At 42.1% G+C, this 26,162-nt stretch overlaps 3 protein-coding genes across 4 annotated transcripts; 1 reads left to right on the forward strand and 2 right to left on the reverse strand.

Annotated features, from left to right (window-relative positions):
• Positions 1 to 1,109: 1,109 nt before the first annotated feature.
• arf3a (ADP-ribosylation factor 3a) lies at positions 1,110 to 5,615 on the reverse strand. 2 transcript variants are annotated; one of them, XM_061736136.1, is made up of 5 exons: positions 5,567 to 5,615; positions 4,346 to 4,529; positions 4,137 to 4,247; positions 3,442 to 3,566; positions 1,110 to 3,354 (listed from the first exon to the last, which is right to left on the reverse strand). In XM_061736136.1, the coding sequence occupies exons 2-5, from the start codon at positions 4,491 to 4,493 to the stop codon at positions 3,193 to 3,195; spliced, it is 546 nt and encodes a 181-aa protein (XP_061592120.1). In that variant the 5' UTR covers positions 4,494 to 4,529; positions 5,567 to 5,615; the 3' UTR covers positions 1,110 to 3,192. The 2 variants fall into 2 exon arrangements, with proteins under 2 accessions (XP_061592120.1, XP_061592121.1); XM_061736137.1 differs by lacking the exon at positions 5,567 to 5,615 and adding an exon at positions 5,426 to 5,550.
• A 4,029-nt stretch (positions 5,616 to 9,644) lies between these two features.
• On the reverse strand, positions 9,645 to 11,871 carry wnt10b (wingless-type MMTV integration site family, member 10b). The gene is made up of 4 exons (XM_061734962.1): positions 11,798 to 11,871; positions 10,921 to 11,183; positions 10,345 to 10,808; positions 9,645 to 10,259 (listed from the first exon to the last, which is right to left on the reverse strand). Exons 1-4 carry the CDS (start codon positions 11,869 to 11,871, stop codon positions 9,759 to 9,761), a joined length of 1,302 nt encoding a protein of 433 aa, XP_061590946.1. The 3' UTR covers positions 9,645 to 9,758.
• Positions 11,522 to 18,810, forward strand: wnt1 (wingless-type MMTV integration site family, member 1). Its single transcript, XM_061734963.1, has 5 exons — positions 11,522 to 11,530; positions 14,825 to 14,925; positions 16,984 to 17,237; positions 17,437 to 17,702; positions 17,841 to 18,810. The coding sequence occupies exons 2-5, from the start codon at positions 14,825 to 14,827 to the stop codon at positions 18,330 to 18,332; spliced, it is 1,113 nt and encodes a 370-aa protein (XP_061590947.1). The 5' UTR covers positions 11,522 to 11,530; the 3' UTR covers positions 18,333 to 18,810.
• The last annotated feature ends 7,352 nt before the right edge of the window (positions 18,811 to 26,162 follow it).

Consider the following 26,162-nt stretch of genomic DNA (forward strand, 5'->3'; position numbering starts at 1 on the left):
AGCTGCATGACTGTGCCAAACTTCCCTCGATGCCAGGAGTTGGGAGAGGACACACCACTACATCACCTGTCTGAGGCGTTCTTTCCCTCCCCACCACTAGTCTAGTCTAGTCTTAACTGATATTACAACTGTTATTGGACTAAAAATAATTCCGGAAATTAGAATCAAGTTTTTCTTTATATAAAAAAAGATTGACATATTGGAAGTTTGACCCTCATAGTACAGAGGTTCTGCAGAATAGTAACGGGATGACTCACATGAATCTGCAGTGATAGTATTATTCATACCCAAGGAACATTTTGATGACACCTTTAAAGTGTGATATCAATAACAGTGTCTGGCTATAATTAGTTTATAACTTGTGGACAGGTGAATAAGAAAGGAGAACATTGAAAATGAGAGACTAAGATTTTGAGTCATTAAAAATCAGAAGAAACTAATTCTTACATTGCATCCTACTTGCTGCTGAATAAATTATTTTTTCTTCTTTCATCCAAGGAGACTAACATTGTGCCCAAAGACGCTAAAGCATGTAAAATGAGAAAGTCTGGCACTGACCCAGATACTGTGCAACTGAAGGACAACTGTTCCTCCACCTGAATTCAGTATTCCTGTCCTGCTGCAAGTGTTCTTGCTATTTTCTGAAAGGGTCATTAAAACAAAACTGTGTATTATTGCTTTTATTGGCTTTGAAATTGTTCGGAGATGTTCATCGAGAAAATAGGTATATTGTTGAGTGTTGTGGCAGTATCCATTTCCTGGTGTATGGTGCACTCTGTTTTAAAAGTTACACGTTGAAGTAATACAAAAGTATTTGATTAACACATTAATCACAACAGTTGCCATTTAGTTTATTTTCAGTAACATACTAAATTAGAAAGATATCTGACCCAAAAAGACGAAAAGAAAAAATGTTTCCCTTCTGACGAAAAAGAAAAAATTTTTGGATGTGATTTATCAATCAAGGGCAAAGAGGTGGACGTCTTCCACAGAGAGTTTAGCAGGAATCATTTAAGTGTGCTTGATCAAGATGTGGAGAACGGTAGAGAATGAACCAAACTACCATATAAATAAGCAAAAAAAAAAAAGCAAGGCAAAGCAAATGCATGTTTTTGGTGTTTTATTAATTATTTGAAGTGCCAGGAATCATCAAGTCATTCACAACCTTTGACCCAGTTTGAGTTGTTTCCTATGCATCAAAATATTTTACTTTTCACTGAAGATAAATCAATTCTCCTACAGTTTCTGGAAACATGTCATCAACTGAAATATTGTGCAGCCTTGTTTTTTCCCTTCACTTGCGAGTCAACATCTGCCAATAATCACTGAAAGAGGGATGTTTAGCCACATAGTTGCCACAGATCATAGGTGAGATGCTTGAATGCCGGACATTCCCAGATACAAACCTGTTATCAAAGAGAAAAATAACCACTGGCAAAATAAGGCCACAAAAAAACAATTTTCAGACCGAACCGAACATGATAGGTTATACATCACACTCACACACAAGCTGCTGTCAGTTAAACACATCTGCCGGCACACTGACCTCACTATCTACAAGTGCATCTGCAGGACTGTCAGTTCAACCGAGAATACCAGGGTACACTTCTCCCGTTACATAAACATATTATACACAGTTGTGCTGACAGAGAAAAGCATGCTTTTGCATATTAGAAGGTTGTTCTGTAAACTTCACACAAAACCCATGACATTTATTAGTACAGCATCGACCCAACCAGCAGCAGTGATTTAGACTCACAATTATAGTCTGAGGAAACAGGCTATTACAGTATTCATCACTATTATTACAGATCTTGTACAGTATTAATATGCCTTATGATGCAGTATCACTATCTTCATCTTACCTCTTTTTCAAATTAGCTGAGAAAAAGTCGAGAACTGACAGATTTAATTAGTAAATGAAAAAAAACCCCAACAAAATGAAGAAACACAGGGAGACAATATATTTTGTTCAACTGTTAAGTTATTTTGTGTAATATTACACACATGACTAAAACAGGATCATAAACTATGTGAGCTCTTTGACCGATGCAACGCAGAACAAGACTGATTTTGGGGGAAAAAAACAACAAAAAAAAATCAAAAAACTATTTAAGCTCTAATATCACCGGTCGCGCGCCGAGCTGCATCACGTACCACGGGGAAAGGTCGACAGCAGAGTTTTTCTCTACGCTGCAGAGCCGTTAAAGTGGGCCTTGTACTGTCATCTGCATTAGTTTAGACACCACTCCACGCTCATGCCAGACCAACTGTTTTTAAACCTTACTGAGCCAAGCAATTGGACTAAGAACAAACTTTTATTTACAGAAGTAGCCCGCCGTAGCTCGCAGCTATTACAAGCCTGTGAGCCAGTACTGGGACATCTCTATGCAGATTGGGAAGCTACTAACGTTTACAGTTATACTTGGGCTTCTCCTTTTTTCAACAGCTGCCTTAATATTAAATACACATTGCCACAAAGGGAGTAAAATCCTATGATGGTCTAAATACATTTGGACGAGGATTATCCAGTGCATCGGCTCCTTAAAATAAAAGATAAATTAATCAAATGCAAGCTAATTAAAGTTTGCCATGAAACTGACCTGGGGGGCAGTACAAACCTTTGCTTGGACAATAAATTACACCATTACATTAATCTTAGCCTGTGTGATAACAATGCTTTGAAACAATAAATACACTACTCTGATGTAATAATAGCACTCCAACCATACTATTATGAAATTCTGTATAATTCACAAACATATTATTGTATCTTATGAAATGCTGCACACAAGTCTAGATTCACCAGATATTCCGAACACATTAAATGTTCAATGGAGATCACAGACTGCGAAGAGGAGGGGTAGGTCATATACTTTTACAGTAACATTACACCATTATATCCTGATATTTATGCATTCAGCTTGTAAAGTGTGAATCATTTAGGTCAACTTTGACACCACCGGTTCATAAATTATTTAAAATGTTCACTACAGATCCAAACAATTCATATCAACCAAAGAAAGAATAAAAAAAAAGAAAAAAAAAAAAGTATTTGGAGGGAGAAAGGCTTTGAGATTCACCCCCTGGGAGCATTTCAGCATTTCCGTTCTATGTAAACACAACAGATCCACAATAACCAATACCTGGAGCTGGCACCCAGGTTCTTCTCCACTCTCCTGACTGGGCTCTTCACTTTTTGTTCTTCAGCTGATTGGCCAGCCAGTCCAGACCCTCGTAGAGGCCGTCGCCACTGGTGGCGCAGGTGGCCTGGATGTACCAGTTGCGGTGACGTAGGGAGTGCAGGCCCAGCTTGTCTGTGATCTCTGCAGCATTCATGGCATTGGGCAGGTCCTGAGAAGAGTGACGAGGTCCAAAGTGTCAGTCAGGTGCGGAAAGACGGGAACGTGCGGAGGGAGATACAAGCGAGCTGTACTTTACCTGTTTGTTGGCAAAGACGAGAAGAACGGCATCCCGCAGCTCGTCCTCAGCCAGCATCCTCATCAGCTCCTCGCGAGCTTCGTTGACCCGCTCACGGTCATTGCTATCTACCACAAAGATCAAACCTGCAAGGCAAAAAAAGAGCGCTGTCATTTTTAAAGGTTAAACATCAGCTCAACTGGACTAAAATCCAGCAATATGGCAACTACATATTGATAAAAATCCTAAATTGTTAAAACATTCTTAAGACTGGCAGCTAGAAGGTTGTGGTTGGAACTTTATGCTTTTCTTGACCGAGTGTTGATGCTGTGTGTTGATGCCCTGATGCATGTGAGTGCGTGTACGGTGAAGAATAAGCTGTCTATTAACTTTAAAAAACAAACAAACAACCAGACATACATAGGGATATAAGTTTGTAAGGAGGATTATTACTTGAGTAAACGGCTTTGAGTGGTAAACGAGATGAGAAAAATATTATGCAAATGCAGAGCATTATTGTTCAGGCTTTCAACATGTCTACGATGATGATAATTTGAAACAGCCTGTATGAAAATGACCTCATCGAAAGGATTAGTCAGATATGCCCTAAGGTGTGGGGGATGAGCATATGCTGCAGGATGTGCACCAGGACTGGAGAGACATTGTTAACCCCAACGTGGCTGATTGTATCGTGTTAAACTGGTGGTCTTCCTCACCCTGCGTGTTCTGGAAGTAGTGCCTCCAAAGGGGACGGATCTTGTCCTGGCCACCCACGTCCCACACGGTAAAGCTGATGTTTTTGTACTCCACTGTTTCTACATTAAAACCTGAATAAAAAGCAGTCCAGAGTGAGCCCTATGATGATGAACCTCAGAGACTGACGTTGCGACAAATGAAAACAGGCACTAATTCTTTTCTCACAGACCAATTGTGGGGATGGTGGTGACAATCTCCCCCAGCTTCAGCTTGTAGAGGATTGTGGTTTTCCCTGCAGCATCCAGCCCCACCATGAGAATCCTCATCTCCTTTTTGCCTATCAGGCTCTTCAGCAGGTTCCCAAATATGTTTCCCATGACGACTGGCGGCCCTCACTTTTCCTGCAACAGAACCTTAAACACAGGCCAACAAAGCAGGAAAAATATTTTAAAAGTCACAAACTCACATGATGAGACAAGTAGCTCATCAGCTCTAAACATTAGAACCCCATTAGGGCTTTAAGTCACCTTAAGGGATGGCCCTTAAAAACACTGTTCATGGCTCATCAGGCATCTGATCTAACTTTAGTCTGCTTCTTTAACACTGTGACGGATCACTGGGAAAGTGTAGAGCCATACTGGATGAGATTTCATGTGATCCAAGGTAACTAACTTTTCTGCTAAAGAAAGACCAGCATAACTATCACTTCAAACACAAGACACATGCAACATGCAGTATATCAGTAGGAGGTTACTCTCAGGGACCATCAGGGGTATGGGCCCTTTAACAGGCCAACTCTAACTTATGCAAGCACATCCCACCTGAGGTGGTTTTGGTTAACAGGGCTATTATGCAAAATAGGGGAACAAATAATCACTCTTTTCTCTAGAAAAGTTTCTTTTTTAAATAATTCTTTATTTCTATCAAATGAACAAGCAGTGACTGCCAGCACAGGCTGTCACAGCTGCAGCGGCTGCACATGCATCTGTCATACGGGTGATGCTGCAGTCCCAGTAGCCGACTTCTACCGCGTTTGTAAAAGACAGAAAAATAATTATTCTTAGCAGAGTTTGATGGCTTTAACATCCCGATAATGTTCTCGTCATCTAAAATTAAAACCCCGGGGTCAGTATTTGTGCTATAAAGCCTGAATTATGGTTCTGCGTTAAATCGACGCAGAGCTTACGCATGTATGGTACGGCGTAGCCTACGCGGCGACGCGCGTCGTGCGGTGCGTGTCGCCGCGTAACCCAACGCGGAACCATAAATCAGCCTTAAGCCCCGCCGAGTACAGTCACGACAAACGCACCAGTCAAACCAGATGTCTTCGATAACCGTCCAAGAAGAAGCGTGTGACAACGTGCAATTGGAGACAAATATGTCGCGGTCATCATTAATATTTGTATGTATCGTTGATCATTTTCATCATTTGCATCTCATTCACACTTACCCGTCAAAGGCAGACAGGATACCAGCTGGATTCAGCAGGCAAAGGACTGGATGATAGTCTCGCGATGATTTAAGGCTTTGGTACAGTGTGCTCTCGCGGGAGTTGAGATGCCATGGAGGTCTCAGGTTTTCATCCCCTTTTACTTTTCATAGGCTAGGAATACGACTGTAGACTAACTGCTTATACAACACATATAACTGCATCTAAAGCGACCACATTTTAATCTTACCAAGGCAGACAATATCGTTGAATGTGTTATTTTAAAAACTGATTTCATACCTCCTCAACTGACAACATTAACATTATTCTTTGTTTGTTTCTCAAGTTTATGCCTCTTCACAAATGTCCAAATGAGTATGAATTGAAATTTATTTCCAGAAGCCAAGCATTAGACAAAACTAGAAAAAAAGCCATTTTGATAAATTCACAATTTCTTTTTATATATACATATATAACTATTTTTGACAATACTGTATGTGATATCATCCGTGTTTATTACTGACATTGGCATTTGGTTTACAAATTTTCTGAAATTCTATATTTAAAATGCAAAATGGCCCAGATTAAAAAAAATAAAAAAAAAAATCTAGTAGGCTATACAAAAAGTAAATACCAACGTGACTACGTTTTGGATATTTCAACTTGACTGAAGAAAGACATCAGATCAGAAGTCAAAAAGTCCCAAACCTCAATATTGACCAGTGCTTATTAAAATCTGTTTTGACTCTATGGTTTGCGCCTGCATGTAATCCTAACTGAAAATCGGACTATTTTTTGCCATTACAGCAGCCCAAATAACTAAACCAACATTAACTGTAACAGAGAGTCCGCAGGCAAACATGTTTGAATAATTAACACAGGAATCATCCTCATGAATAAGTAAATTGTTGACTGTAATAGGAAACCAAGTGATACGTCCTGGCAGTAGCTATTACCTCACAGATGATGAGAAGACGGGAGGAAACAAAACATAGACTGATTCAATTTTGACTGCTCTATCCACACACACACACACACACACACACACACACACACACACACACACACACACACACACACACACACACACACACACACACACACACACACACACACACACACACACACAATATATATATATATATATATATATATATATATATATACACATACACATACACATAAATATATATATATATATATATATATATACATACATACATACACATAAATATATATATATATATATATATATATATATACATACACATAAATATATATATATATATATATATATATATATATATATATATATATGTGTGTGTGTGTGTGTGTTTGTGTGTGTATACTTTTTATAAGCTGTATAAATGGGATTTACAGGTGACAATAAATTAGGATATCAAAATGTTTTCCCCCTCATCACGATCTAAAAACAACCCAGTGTAACTAAATGGCACACCCTGAAACCAGATCTGCAGCTGTAGGTGAATCCAACATTTGCCTCTTTCTTCCGCTCCGTTGCGTGTCAGTCACCGGTCCGGTAATAGATGTGTTTATCAATTCAGCGGTGAAGGCAGAGGAATAAAAAAGGGGAACAGATGTTTGCAGCTGCAGACCAGATTACGGGGTGGAGTGGATGGTGGGGGAGCAGGCCGAGTTTGGAGCTCGGAGAGGGTTACAGGGGGGTTACAGCGGGCAGGAGAGGTAGGGTGGGGAGTTATGACTTAAAGGAGCCTTTCCTCTGAAGTGTCTGCCAGCGTGCACCCCAGCAAACACAATCACAAGTCTCGTTGGTTCTGCTAGCTGAACTAATGAGGGCCTGCACGTTGAGGGCAGGGGCTTTGATGTTCTGGGTAGCTGGTTCCTTGTGTTTTCTCTCTCGCTCTCCTCCTCTGCCTGTCCCACATCAAAAATGAAAGGGGAGTTGAGAAGCAGATGTTTTGAGGCATGTATTTATACAGAGTACACTTTATTCACCCCTTCTTCATATTCTATTTGTCCATTGCCGCTGCATCTCTGCTGTATGAAGGGCAGTGACCTATTCTCCTATCTTTATATCCAACTAAACACGCTAAATCGCCTTACTTTAAACATATAATCATCCTGTCAGTCAAAGCGGGTAACTTTTATCTCTCCTAACTTCCTCTCTCTGCCTGGCTCTCTTTAATTTCAGCCCGGTCTGGATGTCATTACTCACGGGGCAGTCTATGCGTTGCTATGCCTGTGTCTCTCTGCAGCGATGAGGGGGAGAATGGGAAAGAAAGAAAAGGAGCGAAAGCAGTCCCAGGCTGTCCACCAACCTCTGTCTCACACATGGAAGAAACGGTGACAGGAAATTCCCTTATTCAGCAGCTCCAGGGTGAAATGATAAAGGAATGAAGAAATGCAAACCAGAAATCCAGACCCTTATCATTTCATACCACTCACAATCTCCTTTTTACTCTTCCCTTAAATTCAAGGAAAAAAAGAAAAGATACAGAACAGTCAACTCAGCCATTGGTACTGTCATTCCTCAGGAGTCAAGGGATATTTACAAAAGTCCATACAAACAAAACTTAATTGACATTAAATCCTATGTGGCAGAAGAGCTTTTCCCAGACAGCTTAGCACAGAGACAGTTTTGATTATCTAAGTTATCTAGGAATGTTGCTATCATAAATCAGTTCCTGCGGTGACATTAGCATTTTGCTAAATCTACAGTTCATGTAAGCGCACCCACATGCATGTTTTTGATTGTGTGTTAGCGCCAGTATTTCAGCATACGACTTTCCACGTGTGTAAGCACATGCACGTATTTGTGCGTACGTGTTTATGTTTGTGTCGTCTGTCTCCTCGGCAACATGCATGAAAGGTCCCAGCAGCACGTGGTTCAGCAAGTCTCGTCCTTGGCTATGAACTCTGGACAGATGATCCCCTCAGATGCTCACACAGCAACGACTGGTATAATCACCTCCACTCTCCGCTCTCTTGATGCAGCTCTCCAGTAATAAAAGTCATACTTTAAGGAAACAATATCCTGCAGCTATAAAATGCCCTTCCCGCAGCATGGAGTGGCTATAAAAGAAAAAAAAAAAGACTCTCACCTCCTGTCGTGCGTTGAGATTACTCTACCATTTACACAAAAATAGACGCACACTTACACCCTCAAACTCACACACATCTTTCAGCATTATTTCAGGGTTAAAGTCAGTCCATCTCTGGCTTTGAAGTGCACTACATGTGGGAAGAATCTAAGGAGTGCTCAGAGGGATGAAATGGACAAAAACAAGTACATATCGAGAGCTGAGTCATGATTTCATAAGAAAGAAAAAATATTTTTACATCAAAAAGGGGCAAATTTCTGTTATCATTTCAATGACTTGCTTGAAGTTATCATTATTGTTAAAATTGTAAAAATAATACTGAATGATTAGTCGTCAATCAATTGGATGGACTGAAACAGTTTCCAAAAGTTTCAACTTTCGGATGATGAATTTGATGAAATAAGGCAATCCGTTAATTGCATGAGCATTTAAAAAACATATTTATGTCTCGTCTTTTCTATTAAAATAACAATTTGTCAGGAAAAAACTCTGTGAGAGACATCCCAATATTAACTGTTGGTGTGTCTGAGAGAAAAAAAACATAGGAAACGAGTAAAGGTTTAGGAGATTATTGTAAAAATGATGATAAACTACAGTGAAACCTTGTCTTCTAAGAGCACTGACTCCTGACCCACATGGCCAGTCTGTCATTCACTAAAACCAAGCAGACAGGCTCTAGTAGAACAATAAAATTAATAATAACACATTTACAAATATACATGTAAACAATAAAATACACAGCTGCTGTACAAGATAAGTATGAATGTAGATAGTGAAACAGAAACGTTCTCATGATGTTATTCCTCTTTTCTGTGGGGCAGGAAAGATGGGGTCTCGGCTGTTTTGAGGGCTGAGAGGGCAGCGTCTAAACAGACCATGGCAAGATAAATGACATGAGTCACCGCTTCAATCTCTGACTTGGCATTTTGAGAATAACAGCGGCTACAGAAAGAAAATAGATCCCAGATGATGGAACAAAAAAAAAAAAAACAGGGTGGATAAACAGATTCTCTGGAAGAGTTGCACAAGGGGAAAAACAAAAGTCTGGACAACATGAGTGGGCGAAGGGACAGGCTCGCCATCTTGAGTCCTGGACGAGTAAAAGCATCTAGGAACGAAACATCTAAACTCTACTTGCACACGTTGACCCACTCTGTGAGACGGCACTCCTCGCACAGCACGTAGCAACACCAGTGAAATCTGCAATTGCAGCGCTCGCTGCGCGTCTGTTTCAGGATGTTGTGTCCGCGGCCGCAGCACAGCGAGCTGCAGCTGTCTGTGCTGTAGCTAGTCTTGTTGCAGATGCGTCCTTGCGTACCTGGAGAATCGAGCAATGGATCGTGCTCGCAGAAATCAGGGGACTTCTCGAAGTACACGAGCTCTCTGGACACGCTTCGCCGACGCCCTCCGCTGAACCCCCCGGAGCTTCCACTGGCACTGTTTTCTGATCGGGGGTTGAAAACACCATTGTTCTTGTTCTGGGAGTTGACAAAGATGGCTGACAAGAACTTTTCCTTAAGCAACGATCCCACGAGGCGGAACTCTGGGGACACATGCCAACAGGTCTTGAACTGACAGCTCCCTGATGTGCCGTGACATTTGCACTTCCTCGTCATGTTGTCGGTCACGATCTGTGTAAACAAAGAAACACAATGTTGGAGTACAGCAGGGACTGGGATCTGAGGTGCACAAGGAACAGTTCATCACATTATTCACCTGCCGCCCCACACGGTTGTTGTGTATCTTCATGCGAGCGTGGATATCTCTCGGAGACCCCCGGGAGTCAAGCCAGTCTCTTGAGAAACGGTCTCCAAAACGCAGGTCATGACTGCAACCCCCCCACTCCCAGGTGTCCTGCATAGAGCTTAACTCATCCGATATAGGCTTGAGTAAGGCAGAAGGGTGGGCAGACCGCAGGCTGGTGGGCAGGTTGCCGGGCAGGCTGCCATGGTGCCCATTTAGCTCCGAGGGTAATGATCTCGTCATGTCGATGCCAACCCCGCCCTTCTGCAGCGTCTGCAGCTGCAGCTGTGTGAGTTTCAGCCGGATCTTGTCATCGTCCTGGCGACGCTTGGCTTCACAACCACACCCCCGCAACTTGCCCATGCTGCAGGCTGAGGCCACAGAGTGGGCCACACCCGCTGCTAGCAGAGCCAGGGAGAAGGCACTCTCGCGAAAACCTGGAGACAAGACAAGTGCACTCAGAGAGCTGCAGATGATAAACTACGCAGCACAATTTCTACAAGTCCCAGGTCATAAAATGAGCATAACCGGCTTGCCTAATAGTCTCACCCCTGTTGAGGATGGTGGTGTGGTGGGGCAGCTTGCCAAAGCCCTCCAGTGAGGAACAGTTCCAGCGCTGGTCACGGAGCTGGTGCTGGCATTCATGGATGGCCACCTGGATGCCCTGCAGAGCAGACGCTGTCACATCAGGGTTCCGCACACACATCCGCATCTGACGTTTACTGAGGCCTGCCAGCCTCAGACACACAGAGTGAGGGGTTAAAACTGGATCTCCCGCCACCTTCAGGCTGAGGATATCATTGCACAGCACCCTGCAGGGAAAGACAGGGTTGGTGGGGGGGGTGTCATCAGAGCTGGTCAGAAGTTCATCAGTCAAATCCAGAGAATGTGACCGTAGGAGGGAGTTCAGAATCCTCAAGAAACTCTACAAAACCACTTAAGATTTAAAGGGATATGATACTAAATCAATGCCTATTTGTGGGATGTGCTAAACAAACTTAAAATATATTGAAAAGATTTTCAGCAATGTTTCTACAGAATTTTTTACAAGTGCTGGTCGCAGGGGACATCTAATCAGTCTCTTCATCTAAAAAGTATCAAAAACAGATTCAACTGTTAAAAAGTAACAGTGACGTGATCATGACTTTATAATGACATAGTTTGTACTTGTTAAGCCTAAGGAATGAACAAACATTGATTCCTGCTGTTTTAATAATGGGCTTTATCAGCCTGTGAAATCAGAGACAGATGTCTCACTTAAAAAAAAAAACAAAACAAAACAAAATTTAAAAAAAAAATAGAAACAACTAAATGCGTAAAATCGCCCTTTAAATGACAAACTGCACACACAGTCACTTCTTTTAGCTCTAAACGAAACCGATGCGACCACAACATCCCCTCCCCTGGCGCTCTCAAGTACACTTACGTTAATGCAGGTGACATAAGCGCTGCTGCCAAAATCAGGAATTGGTCCCAACGGAGTTTGTTTGAAAGCTCCATTTTGTCAAGCCTCTAACGCGACGTGACATTAAAACACTGGTGACAAGGTCCTCTAATGAATGAGAATATGAAAATGAAGACGAGTTGAGTATTATCGATGCACCACCAAACGACCGAGGAGTGAGACGGAGAACAGAGGAGCTCGGGGGCGAGAGTAAACTGGAGGGGGGGAGAGAGAGAGGTTTGAGGGGGGTGGAGAGGGGAGGGGAGGGGAGCAGATGCCTCCACAGGCGCCTGTTTGCAAAATATTGGCCAATATGAAAATGGATCACCAGTTGATCGTTGGAGGATTTGAGTAGGCGGTCATTCGGCCGAGCGTAAAATGACGTCTCCAAACTTTTTACGCACCAGTCAACAAGAATACGCACGGATCTCAAGTGCATCAAATCAATGATTCTATAACAATATACTTAGTAGGATGAACGTCATAAATGCAAGTATTTCTGGTGTTTTTGAGAAGGGGTCTTTACATAAGAGCCTGTCTCCGTTTTTTTTTTTTTTTTTTTTTTTTGAGCAGGGGAAATTTAAAAAAGGCAACTTAAAAGTCAAAGAGGATTTTCATAAAGGGGGTGAGTAATTTTAAATAATGAATGGGGGAGGGGGGAGCTGGAGCTTTCACTGTACGACAGGGAGGCAGCAGCAGGCAAGCGGCTCTGCTCAGAGACCCTCCAACAATACTGATTTTAGTCATGTGCCCCCCTCCCCTTCCTCCCACCTCCATCAGGGCGGCTGTTCCTTATTGTTGTGTTTAAAACAACTTCACTTTGTCAGTCTCCAGTCGTTATCACAGATCGCTAAAAGGACACGTCCGTGTCCTTCGATTAGGCCATATGCATCACATCACAGGATCGTGTGAACTTTTCTGATCATTCATAATTAAAATGGTGTGAGGTGTGAAGAAAGAAATGATACACTTTCTATCTTCTCTAATCAAATATTGTAGGTCATTGAACTTTTGCCCAGGCCTTCTAAGATGGTTTCGTTCTTTCAATTAGCCTATTGATCTTGCTTGTCCAAATACAGCATAACACAAGGCACGAATATTGTTGCTGGAAAGGAAAGGTCCATGTGCTACTTTCATAAAATTAAGTTAAAACCCCCCTCGAACACGGTTCGCTTAGTGACACCAATTCATCTAATCTCCTTCCATTCCCTAAGCTGCAGCAATGAAAAGTGCATTAGCATTCTGCCTTGGTGTGTATATCTAAGTGGCTTAAAAAGTGATTTGAAGTTGATTTGTATATAAAAGGCCCCCTTTATCCGGATTGAAGCTCTAATCTGCTCGGTGTCGCATGACTGCTCCAGGAAACCCGTTAGCGCACCTTCATATAAGGCCAGGGTATAAACGCGGGTTGGCTGTCATTAAAGCTTTTGACAAAAGCCCACTTCCTTTTACTGTCATCTGAGGGAATGAGGTGGAGAGGAAGGGGGAAAAAGATTATTCAACCTGCAATCGAGGCAGAGACTACTCTGGAACATGCAAATAAACAGATAAATGTCACATTCGCCAATGATGCAATATGAAGGAGTTTAGGGACTGGCTTGTTCCAAGTCTGGGGTTTTGATGGAGATGCCGCAAAGTGGCTCAAACTGTGATTATATTGTGCGCCTTACATTGCATCGAGGGAGGTCTGCAAGCCAGATGTTAGGGCTGGTTTTTATCCTGACTCGTTCCCCTCTCTGACTGGCTCATCGTTCATCAAACTTCTGATTGGAAGCCATAATTCATCTCTATCTCGTTTGAAAAATATTTAAGTAGCCCAGCAGGCATGCGAATAATAAGACAACTGAGTGTTTATTGTTTCTGCGTTTGCCTGTGCGCGCACGATCGTGGACTGTAAAGGCCGTTGATGATTGCTTTATATCCTCACAAAATAAGCTTTTTTTAAATGAGAACTTTATTAATTAGACGAAATATATTATTATATGCTGTACCGTAAAAAATTAAAGGTAACCTCCGGCAATGGCCTTTGTCACTGCACATTCTGAGAGCGCATTTGGAGAGAGGAGGAGATGCGGTTAGGGAGTTGGCTAATCCAAGCACCGGGGAAAAAAGGGCAGTTTCAGATGGCTCATATTCGGCTGTAACAGTTTGTTCCGTATCACCAGCTTTGAGCAGCGGTGGAGCAGTAAAGCGAGCGCACTCGCGGCATCTGACCCACACATCTCCGCAAGACTGGATGCGGAACCCGCAGGCGCGCGGTTAGTGAGAAAATACTCCGAGACTCACACTTTTTTTTTCTTTTTTTTTTTTTTCACAGGGAATCTAATCTATGATGAGCGTGAGATTCCACAAATAATATGCGCAACACTGTGGACTGCCCCATTTTTTCCTCTTTCTTTCTCTTTTCTGCTCAGTTGTGTTTCCTTATTCATTGTGCGCCCTATGAAGAGCATTAACTATCCCTCCCTCCAATCCTATTGAAAAGGCTGCGAAAAAAAACAGAGGGAGATGAGAGCAGCAAATCCCTTTTTTATTCCCCTCGTAGCGCTCAATAAGAGAAGAATGTGTTGCCTATCAGTCACCGAGGGGATCAAGTCTTCGGGACTGTCCCACACGTTCAATGCGCTTCGCAAAGCATCGCTGAGAGAGACAGAGTGAAGAGGACTGCTGGAGCAATAGCATCCTGCCTGGACACTTCACATCATTCAGCAACCTGTCTCCACTCAAGATCCCTTTAAGTCAATTAGAGCTGCCAGCATCTCTTTGGTCCTCTCATCAGACTGTGGTTGGGTGAGTATAGACATATATTTTACAATTAGGCCTAGAATAATTATTTTTGATATCAAAGTTAACTCTAAATAATCAGCATTTTGAGAGACTATTCAAATGCAAAACGACTCTATAAATTCAGAAGGGGAAGGGGGTGCATGTTTTTTTTTTTTTTTAAAGAAAAGTAGAATAAGAGATTAAATTTGTCATTTTCTCTTTGATGCTTGAACCGAAGTCAAGATGAGGAGTCTGGCGCTGCTGCTGGGAGTGAAAGCCGCCTGCATGCTTCTTGTGTCTTCGCTGTCGGGGACAGGGGCCGTGAACAACAGCGGCCGGTGGTGGTGAGTTTCAGCAGAAATCCGGGAGATGTTGCGTTGATTCCCGTCAGCAGCATCCTGCTCCTGCGAAACCTGCCTGACGCAGAGAGGAGCCTGCGCTGCTGCGCACGAACAACGCTTTATTATTGGGTTACCACATTCCGCGCTGCACCGCTGCACGCTCGAAATAATGTGTTTACTTTGGAACTGCTCACAGCTTCTGTTCAGAAAAAAAAAGCAAAAAAAAAAAAAAAAAAAAACCCGCACGGTAATAAGACTTGAGGGATTTGAGCCGTCGTTTCCCAAATTGCTTCACGTGACTTCATAATGCAGCCATTTAGTTGTTTTATGACTTAATTTATAATTCTTTTAGAGAAATTAACTGCAGCGCATTATTTCACAATAAACGTATTACATGTAATGTAATGCATTATTGGCCTAATAATTACAGTTTTGCCTTATATTTGCGGCAGATTTAATTTACTCTCTCTATGTCTGGCTCCTCTTTTTTGACATTGTGGCTTGAACACAAGACAACATTTTTCAGCTCAATGTGGGATAAATTAAACATGGATTTATTTCATAGCTGAAAGGAATCCTATACGAGGTCTTGTTCAGGGTCGTGTTGATCTAATATTGCACATTTCTCAGTCTATACAGCAACCGCAACTAAAACAGCCAACTACACAGCACAGTAGCAATATATATATATATATATATATATATATATATATATATATATATATATATATATATATATATATATATATATATATATATATATATATATATATATATATATATCTATATCGTTAGGTGACGTCGGCGGGTTGATGCAATCATTTATAAACTATTTAAAGACAGTTCTGCGGTGCCCTTTCATTAGATGCGTTTCAAATATTTAATGTCAGCTGAAATCAAAGAAAACAAATGGAAAAAGGGACTTTTGGAAGCAAGAAAACGTCCAAAAAGACGAGATTATTAGGGTTAAAAATGTTCCCAGGCCTCACCACACCACTGTCTGGGTCAGCTCTCAAAACGGGCCAAGACTCGCCCTCTTTTCCGGATGATAATGCTCAACAGGAGACTCAGCTATTACACTCCACAGGAGTCAAAAATGTCAACAAGAAAAGCTCACAAAAAAATTCCTGATGAATTGGAAAATTATACAGCCTCTGTGCTGAACCATTCAGAATTTTCTGAAACCTGACCAGCAGAATGGGCCCGTTTAAACTCTGTTTAAGGATTCAAAATTGGTCAAATTTGAGTGAGAACAGGTGATATGTTTGGCCACAAATATTACAAACCATAATACTTTAAAAATCCCTGATATCATGTGACAACATAGAATGAATTATATACAGGTTAAGGGTTTTGGAGGCAAAACATTTTTCAAGGATTTCACATTTCTATGAGTTAGCAATAAATATAGGCCTATTTCAATGAATATGGCCTGTAGGGTATATTCTTCAGTCTTTCTTCATCAACTTAAGGTGTCATGTAATTGAAACGTTGCTGGTTCAGTCTTAGGGCACTTAACCACTGCCTATAAGTTGCTTAACATGTCTACTTAATGACTATACATGTAATTTGCTGATTTAAATATGTTTGAGTCGCAAGTAGACCATGGCTTACATTATTCAACTTTAAAAAAAAAGATTAAATGATTCTGATGTTTAAAAGCAATCTATATTTTGTGAATATCGTGAAAACATTGAAGGTGAGGAATATTTATCGGAAGTATATTTCAATATTGTATATTGAAATCTATGAACTGACAGGTAATTGTGTCTGGTCCAAGTGATTTACAAAGAGCTTAAATGATTCAGTATCAGGTTTTCTGCCAAGTCTGAAACCTGCATCATGACTCAGAGACTGACTGTCTCCTCATGGTTTTGGAACAGCACGTGTCTCTGTTTATTATTGTAGCACACAATGAAAGCTGTAATTTCAAAGTACAACACTCATGGGATGCCAGGAGACAAGAGTTTAACAGTTTACAGGGTCACCTTAGAAGTAACATAGTACAATTTGCCAGTTCCTTGACTCTGATTTCCTTTGTCCTTGTTGTTCTTTTGCCAGGGGTATTGTCAATGTGGCTTCCTCATCCAACCTTCTCACCAATTCCAAGAACGTGCAGTTGGTCCTGGATCCGAGCCTGGCTCTTCTGAGTCGTCGCCAGCGCCGGCTGATTCGGCAGAATCCTGGCATCTTGCATGCCATCGCTGCTGGGCTGCACACGGCCATAAAGGAGTGCAAGTGGCAGTTCCGCAACCGGCGCTGGAACTGCCCGACCACCCACAGCCCAGCGATTTTTGGCAAAATTGTCAATCGTGGTGAGCCTCTCTTGTCTTCCTCAACAGGGCGACATTTGGACAATTCTGGGCAGGATGTAATGGAATTTCTTTTAAAGTCCACATTTAAAAAACTTTGTAAATACACTGGGGCAAAAAAAAAAAAAAATTGGCAAACATCTGAACTAATCTGAAAGGCTGAATCAGGTTCTGATGGGAAGTTTTGATGTTGTTTCTTCAGGTTGCCGAGAGACAGCATTTGTGTTTGCCATCACCAGCGCAGGAGTCACCCATGCTGTGGCTCGATCCTGCTCAGAGGGGGCCATTGAGTCGTGCACTTGCGATTATCGCCGCCGAGGTCCCGGTGGGCCAGACTGGCACTGGGGGGGCTGCAGCGACAATGTGGATTTTGGCCGGATGTTCAGTCGTGAGTTTGTGGACTCCAGTGAGAGGGGGAGAGATCTGCGCTATCTCACCAATGTGCACAACAATGAAGCTGGGAGAATGGTAAGGTTTTTATTCTTATCTTGGCTTTGCCTGCCTATTATGACCGACTCAGAAATCTTACATATGAATGACATGTATTGCTGATTTTCATTCTGGTAATAAGATTTCATCTATGCTTTCTGGTCAACCTTTCATCAGATCGTATCATCAGAGATGCATCAGGAATGCAAATGCCATGGCATGTCAGGCTCCTGCACTGTGCGCACCTGTTGGATGCGCCTACCCAGCTTCCGCACAGTAGGAGATTTCCTTAAGGACCGCTTCGATGGCGCATCTAGAGTTGTTTATGCCAACAAGGGCAGCAACCGTGCCTCTCATCGCGCCGACCCACGACATCTGGAGCCTGAGAACCCAGCTCACAAACCCCCCTCTTCCATGGACCTAGTCTATTTTGAGAAATCACCCAACTTCTGCTCTTACAATGGCAAAACTGGCACTTTGGGAACTTCTGGAAGAACATGCAATAGCTCTTCTCCAGGCCTGGACGGATGCGAATTGTTATGCTGCGGACGTGGGTTTAAGACTCGGACCGAGAGCGTGACCGAACGTTGTCACTGCACGTTCCACTGGTGCTGTCATGTCAGCTGTCTGAACTGTACTAGTACACGAACGTTACACCAGTGTCTATGATGAAGGCTGGACATCTGAGCGTGGAGGGCGAAAGGAACTTTTTTCAACAAAACAGGTTGTTAGTAAAGAGAATTACAGGCACACAAATGGTTTGAGGCGTTAGAGTCTAGGAAAACTTCAAAGCGGGTAAACTAATACAGGGAACTTTCTGGCACAAAAATTCAATAAGTGTTTGGGAAAGTAGGAAAAAGCACAAATATGTAAACAGGGTACCCAATATGTGAGTATGTGTGCTTGCTCTTCACCTTTAAAGCTTACGCTTCACAAGTATTTAAAAGTTGCAACATTTAATGTAGATTGGGGATAATTCTCATGCCTTAAATGTTTACACTGTGGATAAACAGACTTAAAACGACAAAAGAAAGAGGTGGAGAGCTGATCACAGTAACCAGGTACTTCTAGAGTCTTGTTTACCCCCACCAAGGGCAGGAATTGGGCAGCTGCTTCTGTGGCCAAAGAAACAGCTAATGAAGTTATATTTATATGAAAAACGGTAACAAAACAGTGTGTGTGTGTGTGTGTGTGTGTGTGTTTTGCTGTTTTGTTGAAGTTGGGCTAGTCTCTCATTAAATCGTGTGAAGCTGATCTCCAGGGATGCATTAATTTGGCGTTCCCAACTAGTTGGGACCTGGATGCCGACCCACCGCTTTGAATTTTCTCATCACAATTGTCCTTTTATTTGGGGTTCTCTGGAGCGGAATATTCTCACAATCTGATTTGTAATTCTGACGTATCTTGACTAGGACAAGTGCTCGCCGCGGAATAAAACTTTCTTCGGCAAACGTAATTTGAATGTATTATCAATACACTGAAAGTCATGGCACGACCATGTGTAGTTTAGCAAAACTGAGAGATCAATATGAAAACAGATATGGAATGAAAATAATAAAGTGTGCTTTACAGAGTCATACATACAATATTAAAACTGACATTATCAGTTTTGTAGGGAAAAATTGAACTAGTCCAAGCTTAAAGTTGAGAAATAATGTATTACTTCAAGCAATGGTTTAATACTGTATATCAGCTGAAAGAACCAAAAGGCTGTAAGTATTAAAATCTCAGAATATATTTATAAAGATGCCACTTGCATGTTTGCAAAATGATTTATGTCTCTGTTAGTGGTTGGACGATACGTTATCATTAGAGTCAAGCAGGAAATTTCCATCTTTTTTTTCCTGTAGTTGACAAAAGCTGACTTGTTAGAAACAAAACAGTATTACTTCTTTACTTGTTTTCTGTAAAAACACTTGCATTTGGTCATGCACTGAATATGTACCTTTTTTTAAATTAGTGTAAATACAAATATTTATTTTTAATGATTTTTATACTGTTATAGAGAAATGTAATAGAATACATGTTTAGATTTCTGTCAAAGCTTTAGGTTCAAGTTGGTTTTGTAATGTATGATAGAACAATAAAGTCTATATTTTCAAATAAGAATGTGTTGGAGATGTCATGTCTGATGCTGTTAATGTTCTTGAGAATTTTGACGACGGAGAAAGTGAACATAAAAGCCCGTCCCTGGGTGTCCTATGCTTAATCCTATTACCACCGCCAAAGCAGCCTCTTTCTCCAGCTCACAAAACATCCCTGCATCTGTGCTCCCAACCACAGAGACAGACCCTGCTTATCCAGCCACATATTTATCTCAGACAGTATAGGGGTTTACATTGAAGGCTTTGCCTCATTTGGCCAATCTCTGAAAGAAATCAAGAAAGAAACCGGAAAAGTTATCTAAAGTCTGGCAACCTGACTAACCCCAGAAGTTTGGAGAGTTTGCAGTGTTAAACGTGCCATGGCGCGGGAGCAGGCAGCGTCACTCTGAAACAAAATATTGGGAAAAAGGTAGAATAAAGGGGTGAAAATACTTCTGAATTAGTCAAGACTAAGCAGAGTGTAAGACTTTCTTTAATTCTACGAGAAACAGAGGTATGAGAGGGATGAATAAATGCCGACAGGCGCTAGAAAATGATTTTGTCAATAGTGTAACAGCTGACAAACAGTGAAAGCCAGGAGCTAGTTCAGATAAATCCCAATGGTGGAAAAAAGTCTGGCTTGAGAAATAGAAAAAAGAAAGCAATAATGGGCAGGCGGGAAGAAACAAAAGACAGGGAAAGTGGTAGATTAAAGAAGAAAAGGGACGGCAGAGTTCAAATCTGAGGCATGAGAGTGAGGTGGGAGAGTTGTTAGAGACAGTGAGCGAAGGGGGTGCAGCCTGTGGGAGTGCTAAGGAGTCAGTGATAATTAGCTCAATTAGTGACAAAGGCAGTGTAATAAATACCGACTTAGTGTCTGGGTCCCTGCTGGTCTCTCCCTGCGCAGCCTGCGATGTGGCCCTAGCCTGACGGACAATTCATTAAACTGACAAAATACCCCACCGTCCAGGCGTGACGCAGCGAGTTAGCCCCCTACAGGCTCAGCTCATTGTTCTAATTGTCTGGGCTGGAGTCACTTTGTGGCCGCCTCCTCTTTCACCCACCTCGCCTTCACGCTCTGCCTTCAGAAACCCATGGAGTTAATGCCTCTACCTTACTCTGCAAGTAGGTGATCGGCAGGTTGGAAAGAAAAAAAAAAAAAAAAACAGTAAGAGCTACTTGGGGTGGAGCTGCTGGTGGGGGGGGTGCAGTGGGATTAGGGAGCGGAGGTTGCCTGGGAGTGCTGAGCGCTGCACTGATCGGAATGTAGAAGAGATGAGTCCAGAAGCTCGGATGCGGGACAAAGCGAGAGTTAATAAGGAAAGATTGAAGGGGCTGGCGACAATGGGCCGCCACCCGAGTCGAGATGAAATTGCTTCCGAGGATTATTGGGAGAGGGTGTGAGTGTTGTAGGGTTTTTGTGTGAGTAGGAGTTTGCTTGGGCATTTGTGTGTTTGTGATTCAGTGTGAGTGTGCTCATATGTGTGTGTGCAGAGGCAGGGGGAGTGCGGGATTGATGGCTGCCCCTCTGGTTGGGGAGCAGGAGACCAAGCGAGGCTAACCGGCTGTTCCCACAGTCTGTTCTGCTGCAGCCACCTTTGACACACGGGGCTGCCAGGCGGCAAGCAGGCAGCCATGGCGAGGAGGGCACAAACAAAAACAACAGCATACACTACACAAAAGTCCCTCTCTATGGAAGGGCAGTGGAGGAGCACAGACTGGAGCTGAGGGGACGAGGGATGGAGAGCAGGAGAGAGCAACAAGAGGAAAAAAAGAAAAGGAGAAAGATACAGCAATGATACAAAACTGTCCAGTTTTGTACCATTGCCGTCCTGAGCGCCGGTTTTGAAATACCAGTGACATGCATATACTATATATATATATATATATATATATATATATATATATATATATATAGGTATAATAAAACCAATTTGACTAACTCAGTAACGACAAATTCAGCTATATTAACCACCTGTGACCTGAGAGCAATCAAGTTTGGCTTTTTTTGATAATGCCGCAAACAGGTAAGCCATCGGGACACATGAAGAGGAGTTGATGTGAGATAATGAAGCCATAACGGCAATCAATAAAATTCCTGCTTAATTGTAGAGTAATGTTCCCCTGTTAAGTGGAGTCAGCTTTAATGCGAGGGGCATGCATATTAAAATGCATATTCAATTAGAGGCATTTGCTTGGTGCCACTAAATTGGCACATCATTAAAATCCAGTGGATCACATTTAAGTATACGTAATAATAATTTTTAGGATGATATGAAAAGAGAATGTGCTCCTCTAAAAGTTTGTGCACCTTCACAAGTGAATGCGTGTGGGTGTGTGGATGGCAGCTGGGAGGCAGACACGGTCCAGGAGAATCATCCCCTAGCAACTGACCTTTTTGGCAGATGGCAGTTTTAGAGAAACAGCCAACATCACAATGACCGTGGCCTCCTAACATCTCCATTACTTCATCATCTACTGGCCTGCCACAACCTGTCACGCAGGAGAGACGCAAGGCTACATTCATCCCAGCAGATGCCCACACGCATTTACATACTTGGGAGTCTTATTCTTCTCTTCCTCAAGTCCAACACGTCGCTAAGCCTGAATGTGAAAGTGTGTTTGAATGCTCCCAAGTCTCTTCTTCCTGCCAAGAAGATGGCAGGAAGAAGGTTTAAGATGAGACAGAGCGCACACTCACTGTCTGCAAACCTTCAGACACTCTCAAACCACTGTTTTCCGTTGGTGGGTTTTGTGCACATCGTGAATCAGGGTGGGAATGTGGACAGACCACTCGACCACAGTGAGCAATCAGTATGATGTCTGTGGTCAGGCTCTGTGCCCCTACGGAGCGAGATGGAGAGCAAGCCCTGCACTTAAGGTGGGAGACAAAAAAAATTGCAGCTTTTGTGTGTACAGGCATGTCTGCAGCTAAGTGTGTGTGCATGTGTATAGTATGTGTGTGTGTGTGTGCCTGCATGCGTGCGTGTGTGAAAAAGAGGGCACATTTTCCTTCTCTTGTTTTGTGTAATAAAAACATAATAAAACGTCACTCTGGTCCTTACCAGGTTTTAAAATAAGTTAAATATGATCTCAGATGGACATCATATACACGTGAAATATAAAATATTAGACCCTGTCATTATCTATTTAATTAAAACTAAAGAAAAATGCACAAGCAGTTGAAAAATCAAATGACACCCCATAATTCAACAGTTTGTACAACCAGCAAAAAAAAAAATTAAGTAATCATTTTCTGTATCAGATTATCAGTCTCTCAAAAATCGTGAAGGAATTTTGGCTCCCTCTTCTTTACAACGTTGCTTCAGGTCATTGAGGTTTGCAGACGTTCACTTTTACACAGCGCGCTTAAGGTTCGGCCACAGCGTTTAGACTAAGTTGAGGTCTGGACCGGGTGCAGCCCATTGCACCGTTGTATATTTTTCGGGCATACTGCTTTAGCCGGTGGGCTAGAGATCAATGTCTTGTGATCCAATTGTAACCACACTTTAGGTGTTTGACAACATTTGGACCTGTAACACATTGGTTTAGAGAGAAGTTCATGGTTGACTCAATAACTACAAGGTGTCCAGGTCCTGCGGCTGCAAAACAACCCAAAATCATCAACCCCTCATTACTGTGCTTGACAGTTGGTATGAGGTGTTTCTGCTGACATGCTGTGTTTGGTTTTCATCAAATGTGTTGCTGTGCAATATGACCAAACATCTCCACTTTAGTCTTGTCTGTCTTCACGACACAGAGGTTTTGTGGTCTGTTAGGATGCAACTTGTCGAACCAAAGCAAAGCTACCATGTCCTTTTTAGAGTGAAGGGGGTTTCTCCTGGCAGCCTTTCCAGACAAGCCATATTTGTTGAGAGGTTTTTTTCCAACCTTCAATGTGATGAGCCTCAGCAGATAACATGCTAATTGAAGCTTGCAGAAACAGATATTTAGCCCTTGGGCTTTTTGTAATTTCTATGAGCTTTGTGCATACTCACCTTGAGTTGAGCTTGCTGGGAATCTTACACTCTTGGAAAGTTTTTCAGTTGTTCTGAATGATTCTCATTTGTAAATAATGCATGTCATTGTAGACCGATGGACTCCAAATTGCTTGGAAATGGATGTATAACTCTTCTCAGGCTACATCGGCTTCTCATGGCTGAACGCACCTGATAATAATCAATTAATTAAATGCATCTGTAGCAACACCAGGAGAAGCAGAAGCGGTATACTTAACGTTTCAAGTGTTAATACTTTAATTTGGACCAAGTTTATTCTAAAAATAATGATGTGGGGGGGGGGCACGGTGGCGCAGCCGTCTCACAGCAAGAAGGTCCTGGGTTCAATTCCCGCCGGGGACGCTGTGGGCGCTGAAGTGCGTGTTAGTTCCCCCATGACTTCAGCGCCCACACCCTGGGTGGGGTTGGCGAAGGGCCTTTCTGTGTGGAGTTTGCATGTTCTCCCCGTGTTCCCTTGGGAAGCTAATGTGAGCTACCCTCACAAAAACATGCAACAGTCCTGGGCTACACATGCCCCCTCTGGCAAACCGGGGCGTCAGATGGGGTGGGGAGTACTGGTCGGAATAACGTGATCCTTCCATGCGCTACGTCCGGCCAGAGAATCCTCACCCTGTCTGGTGAAAAGAAGCGGTCCGTCACTCCTCAGGTTAAGGAGGAGACCTGAGCTCAGTGCAGGGCCCTCCCAGGGTTGGCAGAGGGAGCAATGCCCAGGACTGACTTAGCTAGGGGCACTGGGTGATAAAATGGGTAAAGTTTTAAAAATAAATAAATAATGATGTGGGTAATGTGTTCTGAGGTTATATTTGTCCAGTTTTCAGATGTGATAAAAACCTTAGATATAATCCATCCCCCCAGAGGGGATGTCAGAGTGGCAAGGCTACCTACAAGACCAGTTTTCGCGCTTATTTTACGTACCCCAATCACGATGGATCCTCCAATAGTCCTGACAGGATAGAGTATCTACAAAAGCCAGTGAGACCAAATAAATAATGTAGCGTCACCACAGGATTTTTCATACTTTCACAAGGAACAAATATTGCAACGAACAGAACTGAACACACGTCAAACTCAGCAGAATATTTAAAAAAAGATCAGCCTTTCGTATAATAAAAAAATCAGGAGTGTGTCAAAGTATCATGCATAAGAATTTTATTATCCTCTATATTTGCTTTTCTTCTGATGCCACAAGCGTATATAAGATCTTGCATCTGTAAAATCACCACTGTCAAATCGTGTCAGTCAGTATCAGTTCGATAATAACCTGGCAATCGTCAAAGAGGAGATCAGTATCTGTTTCTTTTTATCTCTTTTTTTAAATCGTTTGTGAAAATGTTTTGACAATAATCCTAATGGTTGCCACCATCACCTACACAGAAACCATATTTACAACTATCTTTTTCACAGTTATAAATATGGTTGCATGTCTTGCATGACACATATGTTTTTGCCATTATTGCACGAGCTGGTCGTCTTCGACAGCTGCCTTTTTTTATCATTCTTGCTGTGAATGACCCATAAGGTGCGAGATGTCACCAAATCCTGCACAATGGACTTTTAACATAAAGCTTCTCACATCATTAAGCCAGCGTGTCATCACAACCTACATCTGTGTAAAGATTATTTCCATAATGAAGTAAAGCCAGTAGTAGAGCCTGTCAGTTACAACTTTTATCCACCTCATGTTAAATCAAAGGTCAGATAACTGGACACTGCAATTAAAACGTATTAACTAAGTCAAGGACAGGCAGCATTCCCTTCAGCACCAGTGGATAAAAGATTGGAATGTAAAATACATAATTTTATGGATTTGTCAACCAACAAGACAAAGTAAAGCTTCCCAGTTACACATCTGTGATTAATTTAACCTGGCAAGACCAGTCAAGTGACAAGAAAACAGATAAAGCAGCACATGAAAATGTGTTCCACTTGGTTTGAGTGGTTTGGATGGAAAACTGAGCATTGCAGCAAAACTAAACTATTATATATTCTGGGGGAGATGATACTCTCACAAACACTGTATACCTCCTATAAATAGAGCTGTAATGTTGGGGAAAGACACTGAGCAGGGATAAATAATAGCAGAATATATTTACAGACATCTGACAGCGTAGGCCTACAGCAGAGCGATGTTTAAACTCAAAGAGTCCCATGAAAAATGAACGCAATGTGTGGTGGAACTCGAGTGACAGCGACTTAGTCTGTGCATAATTTCACCTGTCAGCGGGGATGAAGCCTGCATTTATTCAAATCAAAAGGCCCGGATAAATCCTAACAATATGTGTTTGGCTGTATTGGATCGTAACACTTCTCCTCCAAATGGATCCATGTGCAGTTGTAGCTTTGGATTTGAGGGCTTTGTGTTTTTAAATAGAAATGTAGATCCAAATCATTTTAAT

This window comes from Cololabis saira, chromosome 12 (assembly GCF_033807715.1).
Source record: "Cololabis saira isolate AMF1-May2022 chromosome 12, fColSai1.1, whole genome shotgun sequence".
Lineage (NCBI taxonomy): Eukaryota > Metazoa > Chordata > Actinopteri > Beloniformes > Belonidae > Cololabis > Cololabis saira.

What these genes read in the sequence shown, in the direction of transcription:
- wnt10b (XM_061734962.1), bottom strand. Translation starts at nt 11,871, where the DNA reads ATGGAGCTTTCAAACAAACTCCGTTGGGACCAATTCCTGATTTTGGCA. An exon ending in CTTATGTCACCTGCATTAAC is followed by an intron (nt 11,184 to 11,797) that starts GTAAGTGTACTT and finishes CTTTCCCTGCAG; the next exon opens with GGTGCTGTGCAATGATATCC. An exon ending in CACCACCATCCTCAACAGGG is followed by an intron (nt 10,809 to 10,920) that starts GTGAGACTATTA and finishes TCTTGTCTCCAG; the next exon opens with GTTTTCGCGAGAGTGCCTTC.
- arf3a (XM_061736136.1), bottom strand. Translation starts at nt 4,493, where the DNA reads ATGGGAAACATATTTGGGAACCTGCTGAAGAGCCTGATAGGCAAAAAG. An exon ending in CACCACCATCCCCACAATTG is followed by an intron (nt 4,248 to 4,345) that starts GTCTGTGAGAAA and finishes CTTTTTATTCAG; the next exon opens with GTTTTAATGTAGAAACAGTG. An exon ending in TCGTCTTTGCCAACAAACAG is followed by an intron (nt 3,355 to 3,441) that starts GTAAAGTACAGC and finishes CACTCTTCTCAG; the next exon opens with GACCTGCCCAATGCCATGAA.
- wnt1 (XM_061734963.1), top strand. Translation starts at nt 14,825, where the DNA reads ATGAGGAGTCTGGCGCTGCTGCTGGGAGTGAAAGCCGCCTGCATGCTT. An exon ending in AACAACAGCGGCCGGTGGTG is followed by an intron (nt 14,926 to 16,983) that starts GTGAGTTTCAGC and finishes TTCTTTTGCCAG; the next exon opens with GGGTATTGTCAATGTGGCTT. An exon ending in TGGCAAAATTGTCAATCGTG is followed by an intron (nt 17,238 to 17,436) that starts GTGAGCCTCTCT and finishes TTGTTTCTTCAG; the next exon opens with GTTGCCGAGAGACAGCATTT.